Source organism: Monodon monoceros, unplaced genomic scaffold (assembly GCF_005190385.1).
Source record: "Monodon monoceros isolate NGI ecotype Baffin Bay Population unplaced genomic scaffold, NGI_Narwhal_1 Super_Scaffold_14, whole genome shotgun sequence".
Classification (NCBI taxonomy): Eukaryota; Metazoa; Chordata; class Mammalia; order Artiodactyla; family Monodontidae; genus Monodon; species Monodon monoceros.
This window is the reverse complement of record NW_021703770.1, coordinates 63,077,631-63,090,608: the sequence shown is the minus strand read 5'-3', so window position 1 is coordinate 63,090,608 and position 12,978 is coordinate 63,077,631. Positions and strand designations below refer to the sequence as shown.

Here is a 12,978-nt window from a genome sequence, read left to right as displayed (position 1 = left end):
TCATTGTAAATGTTATCAGGTGAATTTATCCTAATATTTTATTTAAAGATAGATTTTGCAAGCAGCGTGGGATTTCAAAAATAATTGTTGCTTTGAGGAAAAAAGTATTTTACAAGGTTGACTCTTGGAAATATTGAGAAGTTATGTAACTCCCAGAAATCTCTGCTGTTATGATAGGTGGATTCCATTACCAATCTCCTGAAAGGCCAAGCTGTTGTGAGGGCCTTTGAGCAAACCAAGTACCTGACACCAGGTCGAGGGTTACAAGGTAAGGTTTACAAAGTAACTGTTAGAGGCAACTGGGAAACAAAAGTGGGAGACAGTATAGTGAAGCAAAAGCATGGCATGAGAACAAAAGTTCTGGGTGCTCATTTCATAATTCATTTAATACTACTATTTGGATAATTGTTGAATATATATATATATATATATATATATAAATCAAGGCCTTTTAGAGTTCTTTGAAAGTTTAAAACGTTTAGTGCCTGTAGGGGCCAAACCGAATGAGTTAATTGAAGAAATATAAGCGTTGAGTTGCTTTTGCTGAAACTAGACTTAATGCCTACTTGGTGGTAGGTAGCCCAGTGATGGGGGGAGGGGTTTGGGGAATGGCGGTTGGCAAACAGAACAAGATCTAGAGCTGCCACTTTCTGACGTCTAGTTTAGGATGTTGAAATAGAGTTTTTATCTAAATTCGCTCCTCTGTTTAAACATTTGTAAAAAGAGAATAATAAGATTTGACTTCGTTTTAGATTTAACAGATTTTCTCCTGTGATAGAGCTAAAGAAATTGCTACCATGATAATAGCCTAGGACCACAGGAATGAAAGAAAGAGGATTCTTTGTTTATGGGCTTGTGAACTGGTAAATGGTTGAGACTTAAGAGAGCTTTTCTGTGTTTATTTAGAGTTTCAGCAGGAAATGGAACCAAAGCTGAGTTGTCCAAAAAGGTTAAGGCTTCACATCAAGCAAGATCCTTGGAATCTTCCCAGCAGTGTCCGGAATCTTGCTCAGAACATCAGAAAATTTGTTGAAGGTCAGGATGAAAAGCAAAGAACATACCGTGACATTAGCAATACTCATTTAAAAACCCATCATGCCTTGATTACTTTTTGAAGTTTTTCATGTTAGGAGGAAAATAAAAGGACTGAAAAGGGTGAGTGAAGGCGGAGGAGGGAAAGAAGGAATAAGATGACAGAACCTTGTGTCCCAAGGATCTAAATGACGTGGACTGTATCACAGAAAATATTCTCAGGCAATAAAGTAAGGGCTCATTCTTAGGAAGACAAGTGGAACGTGGAGGGATTTTCATATTTTATAACATGAAACAGTATGAGAAAAATTCCTAAAGGGTTCACAAAACGTATGAAGCTATACTTCATGGAAAGTCTACAAAATCAATCGTGAGTCTGTGAGAATCAAAATAATGACATAGGTTGCATCATTAGTTTCTAAGTTTCTCTTTCAGAAGCGCTTGTCTAAGTTGATTGTTATTAACTAGCATAAGTTTGTCTACTCAGCATCCCATAACTGATACAGCCTCTGATTGGAGATATAAAAGACTTCAAGACAACTCTAGTGAGCCTGGCTGCATGTTGTTTAGGGTCAGAGTTATTAAGTAGAAAATTCTGAGAGTTTCTAAAGTGATTGTGGTGAAAAAGATGAAATGAGAAATTTGTTTAATTTTTTTGTAATGTCTAAATCAGTGGTTTTCTTCCCAGTATTAGACCAGTGGTTGGCAGTGTCTAGAGACATTTTTCCATTGTCACAATCGTGGGCATGCTATTGGCATCTAGTGGGTAGAGGCCAGGGATGCTGCTAAACATTCTACAAGGTACCAGACAGTCCCTCACAACAAAGAATTATTTGGTCCTAAATGTCCATAGGGCTAAGGTTGAGAAACCTGTACAATAAATATCATGGCTGTATTTCCCCGTCATTTGTATGTCATTGGGATGTGGTGAATAGTATTCAGCCGAATTACATCATAACCCACTTTTTTTTAACCCATCACTACCATTTTTTTAGGGTAAATTAGAGAGAGTTGCGTACTTTGCTGATGGAAGACAGCTCTTACACCCTGTAGGGTCTGAGCCTGTGATGTCACTCCTTCGTGCCTCAGTGTGTTCACTTACTAAATGACAGGGATGGTGTAAATGTTCTGTGATTACCCGGTCTTCTGCCTAAAAATATACTCAAGTATAACAGCTTAGATATTGTTTAGAGATCAATAGAGAAGAAATTTGTACAGAAATGGAAAACTCCAAATAAATCACAACAATTGTATAATGAAATCTTTTATTCTTGACAACTGGATTTCTTGACTGTATCTTTATTTTATAGCTAAATATAATGATTATTTGTGACACATTGTAACATCACGTTCAGTCAGAAGTCTGAATTTAAAACCCCCCAAAATAATGAACAGCAAAAATGACAAACATATTTTTAAAGGCTGCGAGCTTTAAGGAATTTAAGCATATACTTTACTGAGTAAAAGGTATGTTTTCGCTGAGTGGATGCCAGTGTCATAACACTCCTAAAAGTTATAATTTGTGAATCTAAATGCAGTTATTCTCATCATCTCTGACTTTTTCTTTTTACATTATATTTGTTTTTAGAATAAATGCAATTATCAATCGAGAACAAAGAAACCCTTCAAACTTTTTCTTTTGTTTTGTTTTTTGAAGAGCTTTATCTTTAAGAAAGTCACTTCTAATGCGGGGCAAAAAACTTATTTTTTAAAAAGTTTTTTTGTTAAGAATTTTACATTTTCATCTCAAGTCCTGCCTTATATACTCAGTACTTCTTTTCACAATGAGCGGTCATTGCAATGACAACTGTCTGCATATATTGATTGATTGATAGATGTTGTGAATATTAGTGTCACTCTTGGTCATGGGAGCCCAGCAGCTGATCGAGCATGGTTGGCTGTGCTGAGTCCTCCAGTCAAGAGAGTCAACAGAGGGAGGGCTCTTGGCAGAATTTAAGTTGCATCCCTGGCTGCAAGTCTCAGAGAGATGCAGTTACTCTTTGGGTAAGAGCTGTGATTGTCACCGTGTTAAGTGAGTCTTTAAAAACAATTAATCAGGAGTTCAGCTCAGTGGACCATCAAGGGAGGGGATGAGCTACCATTTCCTGGTGATCTGTGTGGTGTCTGGTCCTGTTGTATGGGGTGGAAGCAGCAGCTCTGGGATCCTTGTTCTGTGGACAGACTCAGAAGTAACCTCACCCGTTCAGCATGAATTCATCCTGTTCAAGTTAAAGTGGTTTTCATTCTATTTCCCAAATTGTCTTTATGGAAGGATTGATTTAATGGAAGGTTAGGTCTGGGCTGGAAGTTTAACATAATGTTACCTTGCCGGAATGTCAGGGTGTTTATGTACAGCTGGGATGACCCCATTCTGATGTTCCCGTAGGGGAGGAAGAAAATATCCTTTTTTTCTTTAACTCTTCCAGTAAATTAGTCTGACAAAAAACAAATTAACAAGAGAAAAGCACATAAATTTATTTATTATAATTTTCACATGAACACGGGAGCCTTCATAAGGAAATGAAGACCAGAAGAAAAGGTTAAACCTGAGTGTCTTTATACTAGGTTTGAAGAAGAGTAGAAAGTCCTGGAAAAATTTATAGAACAAAAGGGTATGAGCTAAGTGTAGTAACCGGAGTGGGGGGGGCGGGTGTTCAGCAAGGCCTGTTCCTCTTGGCATCCCTCCCTCTTTGGAGATAAGGATGCTCCTTTCCTTTGGGTATCGCTCTCCTGAGCAGCTTATGACCTGCTTCTGGGGAAGAGGGAGGTGGTCAGAGAGTCCTTCCTGCCCTCACTGTTTCTCAGATTCCTTCAGCTTAAAATAATTCAATATGCCAAAGTGCCGTATTTGGGGGTAGCATGTTCCAAACCCCATCATTCCTTCATCTCTGATTTCAAAATATCCTAGCAAGTATATACCAAATACGATATCAAAGTATAATAAGTGTATGGTCTTTATGTAGGAGGGACTGTTCCGGTGCCATCCATAAGTTATCACACTGCACGCCATTCACTCAAAGCCTGTAAACTGAGGGTAGAGGAGAGCAGAAGAAATAGTGGACTAAATGGGGGACAGAGTCATTGTGTGGTATCACTAAGATAATCTCCTCCTCAATTCCTCAGCTGAGTTACAGAATCAGTGTCAGCTAACTGAAGATATTTTCACGTGGTTAGCCCACTGCGGTATTGTGATTTATAATAAAAAATATATATTTGGTCTTCATCCCCTTTTCTGGCACAGAGATCAAAAAACCCTTGAGATTTCCTGTGATGAGAGGATAAAGCTGTCTTTTCTTATGTTAATGAGGTGACTTTTGGAAATCACCAATGGATGGTGGCTGGTTGCCTGGGGAACCAACCTTGTGAGTAGAAGGTTGGAATTTTAAGTCCCACCCCTGACCTCCGGGGAGGGGAGAGAGGCTGGAGATTGAGTTCAGTTGCTAATGGCCAATTATTTAATCGACCATGCTTATGTTATGAAGCCACCATAAAAACCCAAAAGGAGAGGACTGGAGAGTTTCTAGGCTGGTGAACTTGCATTGGTGCCTGGAGCTCGGTGCCCTTTCCCCATGCCTTGCCCTGTGCCTTGCCCTCTTCCATCTGGCTGTTCCTGAGTTACATCCTTTTATAATAAACTGGTAATCTAGTAAGTAAAATGTTTCTCTGAGTTCTGTGAGCTGTTCTAGCAAATTAATCGAACCCAAGGAGGGGATCATTGGAACCTCCTGTGTACAGCCAGTTGGTCAGAAGCACAGATGATAACCTGGACCTGTGATTGGTGTCTGAAGGAGGGTGAGTGGGTGGGGAGACAGTCCTGTGGGGCTGAGCCCTTATCCTGTGGGATCTACAGGTAGATAGTGTCAGAACTGAATTGAATCGTAGGACACCCAACTGGGGTTGAAGAGTTGCTTGGTGGTGTGGGGAAGAATACACATCTAATTGGATCCACCATCACCTTAAATTCAAATGTCTGTTAGTGACATTTCAACTCTTTGTTGCCTACAAAAGTTATACTCCTTTTAAAAGCTCCTATTTCTCTAGCAACCTACTTTTTTTCATTTTTTTCTCTGCCTTTGTCCTAATATCCTAAAGAGCTTCTTCTTCTTCTTCTTTTTAATTCAAAAGTCTGTTCAGTTTTTCCCTTTTTCTTCATATCTCAGTTACTAAAATAGTTTTCTAGCTAATCCCTTGTCTCTATCTTTTCTGGTTCATATACACCATCACCAGATTCATTCTCCTAAAATATCATGTTCAGTACCCTGCCTCAGAGCCTTAGAGTTATTTTCCGTTAGCTAGATCTGAACTCATCAATCTGATGCTGAAAGCCATTTTTCAATAGGGCTTTCCAATTGTATCCCAACCTCAATCTCTTAATGAGATAATAAAATCTTTTCTATGCTAGATTGTTGAATGTTTGGCATTTATTCTCTACTCTATTCCCTTGCTAGCACTATTTCCCACTCTTAGGATATGTACTTAGTCCCCTGACAATGAACTTTGAAAATTTAAAAAATTTTGAGACTCTCTTAAAAAAAATTCGATACCAATTTTAGCCATATCCAGGTTACAATAATAATAGTGCTTCACGGGTACACAGCACTTTAACTAATTTTCCAAGGCTTTTAATATATATTCCCATTTATTTTTTATACACAGTCCTATAAAATAGATAAGATAGATGTTATCTGTCTTGAGTTGAAGATGACAAAGCTAGTGTATAACAGATGGGTCTCCTGACTCAGTCCAGTGTACTTTTCTGCCTCTGAAATCCATTTGTTCTTGTGTCTCACTTGTAAAACTTAATGCCCTTGCAGGCATTTCCTGCATTTCTTACCTGTTACTTTCGTTGCTCTGATTCTGCTGTGAACCTATTTAGAATAAGGTACAACCTAGCCTTTTTTATTTCCCATAATCTTGGTTACATAAATGAACTCTTTATGTTTTAATATTTTCCTATTGCAAGTAAACTATTTACCAATTGGAAGCAAAGGGACACAGAGCTCATTGGGCACATAGCAATCAGTATGATGTTAATACACATCATTTATCAGACATCTGTGATTGACCCTGTGTGGGGATGGGGTGAGAAGAGTATTTGGAAATACTTAGTATTTTTCTGTCTTATAGGGCAGTATCTTGACCTACAGATAGGAAAGCCACAATATATACATATATTTCTAATAATAATACACAGATAATTCACAATATCATGTACACGTATTTATTAATATATATTTATATATTATATTACATATATTCTTTATATATTGTATATATAATTTTTAAAATTTAAATTTTAAAAATACTATTTGACAGTTTATTGATCAAGACCAGAATAGCTGTAGGTGTTCAGAGAACATCACGCAAGCTACAACAGCTAATGATGACCTACAACGGTAGCAGGATTTGAATGCTGTTTCATAGGCTCATGTAATTCAGATCTGGAAGAGATTTTAGGGTCTTGAGCAGTGAGGAGAATTTATATAGGTAGATAGGCAAAAATAGCATGTCAAGTGAATGGGATTTTTATTATCTAATGTATATAATAAGGTTGTGCTAATTTTTACTACACAGTTAAAATGTGATGTTAGTTGCAGAAAAAGACTGAACAACTGACTGGTATGTTTTCTTTCTCTGCAGAGGTAAAGTGTAGGATACTCCTGGCTCTTCTTGAATATTCAGGTAATATTTTACATTATTTTTACTATTTGAGATTATTATAGCCCACGACCTTAGATGTCTTATGATATGAAGGCAGTGTCTTCAACTGTTTACAAAATAGATGGAAATATGATCTCTACCTTTTCTAAAGCCTGGCAGAGATTAAAAAAATACTTAGATAGTATTTTGATAAAAACATAAAACATATGCTCATCTTCAATTAAAGGTTAAAAACATGAAAACATATAAATGTATATTTCTACAAAATATAATTTAAAAGGAGAAAGGGAGGAGGTTTTGGTAAAGTTAATTGTACAGACAGGCTTTTTTGTGAAACTGTGTCTAACTTTTGTTATAACAAGGATGTAGGCGGGTTCAGATTTAAGGAGAAACAGACTGTGCTTTTGATAGGAGGACTCTCAATCTGAAATCGTTTTGCAAGGGCATGGACACAGAGAGGGGAAGAATTTGTGAGCACTTTTACAATCTGTCACACTTGGAAAATTTAAATTATAAACGAATGAACGAGCCAACTTAACCAAGAGGGCGTTTTGTTTTTTTTGATGCTTGGTTTTTGCTTTGCTTTTTGACTGAGTAATAATATCAAAAGTATCTTACATCTTTTGAGCTTTAATAATGACAGCGTAGTCGATGGACCTCATTTTTATGGATTTCACTGAGTTCTCACAGCTACTCTGTGAGAATATTATTATTGTTTCCACAGTTTTAAAGGTGAAGAAATCTACATTCAAGCAGATGAATAACTAGCACGTGGTAGTCAATCAACACATACTTTGGGACATCTAGAAGATTAGGCATAGAGGTGCCTTACTGGGTGAATAAATAAATAGTAGGTGCAGTTTTGAAATTCAAACTTAGTTCTGCCAATTCCAGAAATGGTCCTGGAATGCATTGCTTTATTTATTAATATTCAGATGGCTGTTCTTATTTTGATTTCAATTTCATTTTTCTATTTCTATCATAATTCTCCTTTTTCCTACTTGATTTACTCCTTTTTTCTTTGTTACATTTGAATGATACCAAACATAGCCAGATTGCTCCATATTGTTGGCTATAAAATTATGCTTTTCACTTGAAAAGGGTGGACTGGGTCTGCTAAACATTATTCTTAATTGTCTTTTATTCCTGTCTTTCTGTCTCTCTGATCTCTTCTTTTTGTTTCTTTGGTTTTTTTGCTTTCTTTCCCCTACAATCTCAGAATAATGACAGATTACTTGCATGTCTAGAAACCATCTCATTCTTTTCAGATCAGCAAGCTTACAATGGAATTTGAGTTTTTTAAACAGTTGAGACTAAATTAAGTGTTAATGTTTTTAAACATGTCTGTAGAAGATGAATTTAAGTAGGTGCTTAAATACTGAAATGAAACGGAAGCCTTTGATAGGTAAAAATCCATTTGTTTTGAGTGTATTCCCACTACAAGGGAATTTTTACTTGGCGAAAATAAACGAGCTGTCAAAAAAAACAGAACTTGCTTTTCTTCTTTTACTAGAAGCTGGGAGCAGCTGTTGTGATTCTTGCTGTAGTTCTTATTGATAAAAATGAGGAATGAGAATAGCTTTGGTAAAGGATGGACACTTGTGACTTTCGAACAGCTGCATAATTAAAAGGAAAAGACCTGTATGTTTTTGCTGAAAGTTTGCTTATTGGGTTTCTTTCTTTATCACGATGTTCCTTCTCTATTTAGCAATAAAACTAAGCACGCATGTGCCAGGCACCATGCTAGATGCTAGGGAGAAGAAGAATCATGATAATATCACTGTCCGTTTTCACCTTGCTAAGTGCTTTAAATGTTTTTATCTCATTTATCTTCATCACAGATCTAAGAAGTAGGAATAACCCCTATTTTACGAATAGGGATCTGATACCTAGAATTTATAGATTAAAATTGGCAGAATGGGAAGTTGAAAGCAGATTATATGCCTCTCAAGTCCCTGAGCATAAATCACATGATATGCCACTTCCCCTGGCGTTGATGTGCTGACGGTCCCTGGGGGGAAAAGAAGCATGTGAGCAGACTCTCACAATGCCAGGTCATTAGTCCTTCAGTAGGGGGAGACACCCCCAGACCTGCAGGGGCAGAAAGAAATGCACAGACTTCCTGAAGGAGAGAGGACATTCCCCAAAGGGAGATAATATTTTAGTAGTTCAATGAGTTGACTCTTGAAGAATGATTTCAAGTTTGCTGGGTGGTGAGGGGAGGAGGGTGGCCCGCAGCCAGAGGGCCCATGGACCAAGGATCACCGTTTTTTTTTTGTTTTTTTTTTGCGGTGCGCGGGTCTCTCACTGTTGTGGCCTCTCTCATTGCGGAGCACAGGCTCCGGACGCGCAGGCCCAGCGGCCATGCCTCACGGGCCCAGCCGCTCCACGGCATGTGGGATCTTCCCGGACCGGAGCACGAACCCGCGTCCCCTGCATCGGCAGGTGGACTCTCAACCACTGTGCCACCAGGGAAGCCCAAGGATCACCCTTTTAAGTCAAACTAAACCCAGTCATTTCAAGAAGCCAGAGAATGAGCTCATACATTTTCATTTCACTTAATTCATTTGTTTGTTAGTTGCTCTACTGGTTCATTATTTTCATTCAGTAAATATTTGTTGAATGTCTACACCCAGTTAGAAATTATGCACAACGGAATAAGTGTTTTTTTTTTTCTTAGTTGAGAATTGGAAAAAGTTCTTTCCCAGTTTAGCCATTTTATAGTGACCTGTAAAATGCTCTTTTCTGTCTATTAGAACAGGAACATAGTATATAACTACTTAAAGGAAATGTCTGACACATGTTGTTAGTTAAATTAAGAGGTTGAACTATATGGAGTTGCCATATTCAATCATGTTGACCTACTAAAACAGCAAGTTCATATAGTTCCACCTAGTCAATGAATATTTTTATTATATAATTAAATATTTTTAATATATTATCCTGTTTCTAACAAAATTTTCAAGAGTAGCTTTTACTAACAGTGAAACTAAGTAACAAGCAGCAATTATGTGTACACATGCTTTGAGGGTCATTAAAAACAGGTGTTCCATGTTCTTGGTAAACAACTTAAAAACTATGCCTTTCTATCAATAAAGCAAGAACTCATTGCTGAGTAAAGGCAGCATGTTTATCTACGTTATACACTGATTATTGACAATGCTTCTTCATTTCAGGAGATTCTGAGCTCTCAAAATATTCAGTGCACTTTTGGGAGTACGATGATATTTACCTGTGCCGTTCCTCTAGTACAAGAGATTTCTCAGTGTACAGAATGTATGGCTTGGTGCTCATGTTGTTTATGTAGTTTGTGTTACATCCAGCGCCCCAGAGAAGTGAACCTTTCGGGATCAGGTTCTCAGGGGCACAGCTGCTTTCCATTTGAAAAACCTGAGGTCCAGGACTGGCACTTCACAGGGTAAACATACCTTCAAAGTGGGTCAATCAAAAGTCCGGTTAATTGCAGAATAAGAATGCTAGTAAAAATCAATTTATGCTAGAACTGCAAATATTTTACCTGTTTCAAAAAATATATAGGAATTTATGAACTGGACCTGTTTATACCTTATGAAGTTGAATAGGTGACTTCAGGAGATACATTTGCATATTTAAGATATGCAGATTTGCATATTATTACAAGCAATTGGACATGATACTCTTCCCCATGTGTGTTTCACATTAATATTTGAATAGGTCTAGTAGGTAATTTTTTAAAATTTAGTACTAATAATATTTTATTTCATTTACCAGCACAAACTGAAAAACTGGACTTTGAGTTTTCTTTAGGAAAGTGTCATGTACTAGTACAAATTGTGTTCCATCATGAAAAATAAAGTAAATAAAATAAAGGCTTATTGTATTGGGTTTTATAAAACAATTTAGTGATCGCAAAATAAAGTTACAATATCAATTAAGAAAAATGAGCTTAATGTTTCTAACATTTTTGGGTGTTCAGTGTTTTCTAAAAGGCATACTTGCTCAAACGTATGTGCTCATGAATAGAGCTCAAATTCACGTTCTTCCCATGGTGTGAGTTTAGGGAAAGGATGAAATAACAGTGAATGCAAATGCTGAATGAATTGGTCTTATTCAACTATGACGTTTTCCAAAACTGCCTTTATGTTCTCCTGGATCACAGACAGTGAGACACAGCTCCGAAGAGACATGGTTTTCTGCCAGAGTCTTGTGGCCACAGTCTGTGCCTTCTCCGAGCAGCTCATGGCCGCCTTAAACCAGATGTTTGACAACAGCAAGGAAAATGAGATGGAGACTTGGGAAGCCAGCAGAAGGTGGCTGGACCAGATAGCGAATGCAGGAGTTCTTTTTCACTTTCAGTCACTTCTGTCACCAAACTTGGTAAGGAACCACAATGCCTCCCACTGGCTGTGTCAACTGGAACGTACATTGGGACCTGTTCCCAATAAAACATGGTTCTTCGTTATTGTATCCACAGTCATCCAGCTCCTTTAAAAGGATATGTTTTTCCATGGGCAAATATAGCTTTAATAAGTATGTGGAAATATCTTTCCTGATTTTTATTCTCAATGGCTGCTAAAAGCTGAGAAAGCCTCCATCTGTTACCAATTCCTGTATCCCTAAGCACCGGCCGAGAAAGGTCAGCAGAGGAAAGAGTATCTGCTGCGGTTGCTTATTTGCAGTCCAGAAGGAAGAGTCTGCCATGAGACCCGAGCTCCCCCTGAGGTTGATGTTCTGGAACGTGCTCTTAGAAGAGCTCTGACAACTTGCATGCCATACTGTCTGACAATCTGGTTAGAATTTGCATGTGTTAAATGATTTTATTTCCTTCCTTTGTGTGCATGTTTTTCCTGTTAAATCTAAGAACATTGCCTTAATTACTGTAAAATATTCCGTGTTTATGCATCATTTGTCCACAGCGGAGATGAAGAAAGCATCTCGAAATATTTGATAAAACTGTGGTGAACTTAGAGTTTTTTCCCATACACTTCCTGTGGTTCTGATAGTTGTCATGATGTATAAAGGCAAATATGTTCAGTTTATTTAAACTTAAGGTGCGTGTTAAATATAATTTTGATTTGAAACGAGACGCTATTTTATCTGTTAAAGTACACATAGAAAATGTAGCTACCAAGTAACATGGTTGAGTTTTTAAACGAATGTATATGAGTTTATACGTCAAAATAATGTTTTTCTTCAATGGTATTGAGGACAGGGGGTAATTGCTGTACTGCACGGTCATAAAAAGTTCTGGAATGGTAAGGTAGGAAAGTCCATTCAGCTGAGTGAAATTCAGAGAAACAGGATTAGATTCTTTTGAAAAGACTCTATACACTCCATGTGGGTGATCAGTTTTTTATTTGGTTGCTAATATAACCAAATAAGAAAGATTTAATTAATGAAAACTTTGAAATAAGTCCCTTGAAAAGTGTTTAAAAACAAAATAAATACTTATTAATCATTGCCTATCAAATAAAAATTACGTAAGATAAGATGCACTCTTCCTAATACATGGTAGACTTTAAGTATTTGTTGAACAAATTAATGAATGAGGCTTCATTTCTATTCTTTTCTTACTTAAAAACTGCCATTGTCTAGGCAAGTGCTGGTACATTTATTTGAAATCTCAAGGAATGGGGGAAAGTATTTGTAATTCATACATCTGGTAAGTGACATATCCAGACTATATAAAGAATCCTTAAAACTAAAGAATAAAAAGACATCTCGATTAAAAAGCAGGCAAAGGATTTTTTTTTTTTGCGGTACATGGGCCTCTCACTGTTGTGGCCTCTCCCGTTGCGGAGCACAGGCTCCGGATGCGCAGGCTCAGCGGCCATGGCTCACGGGCCCAGCCGCTCCACGGCATGTGGGATCTTCCCGGACCGGGAACCCGTGTCCCCTGGATCGGCAGGCGGATTCTCAACCACTGCGCCATCAGGGAAGCCCCAGGCAAAGGATTTGAATGGTCATTTCTCCAGAGAAGATATAACATGGCCAAAAGCACATGAAAAGACGATTAACATCATTAGCCATTGGGGATGTGTACCTCAAAACTACAGTGAGATACTATGTCACAGTGATGTGGATGGCTACAATCCAAAAGACAGACAGGCACAAGTGTTGGTGAGGATGTAGAGAAATTGTAACCCTCAGACACTGCTGGGGGGAATGGAAAATAGTGCAGCCATTTTGGAAAACATTTTGGCAGTTCCTCAAATTGTTAAATGTGGAATTTCCATATGACCCAGAAATTCTACTCCTAGGTAATATCCAAGAGAAAAGAAAACTTATATTCTAGCAACACTTGTA

General features: G+C 37.7%; 1 protein-coding gene across 1 annotated transcript in view; it reads left to right on the top strand.

Moving 5' to 3' along the window:
* PREX2 (phosphatidylinositol-3,4,5-trisphosphate dependent Rac exchange factor 2) overlaps positions 1-12,978 on the top strand; it is a 284,317-nt gene that overhangs the window by 178,291 nt on the left and 93,048 nt on the right. Inside the window, exons 29-32 of the mRNA XM_029223229.1 lie at positions 178-268; positions 907-1,035; positions 6,673-6,714; positions 10,832-11,049. Of these exons, the coding sequence (XP_029079062.1) occupies positions 178-268; positions 907-1,035; positions 6,673-6,714; positions 10,832-11,049 (480 nt within the window). The remainder of the gene's footprint in view (positions 1-177; positions 269-906; positions 1,036-6,672; positions 6,715-10,831; positions 11,050-12,978) is intronic.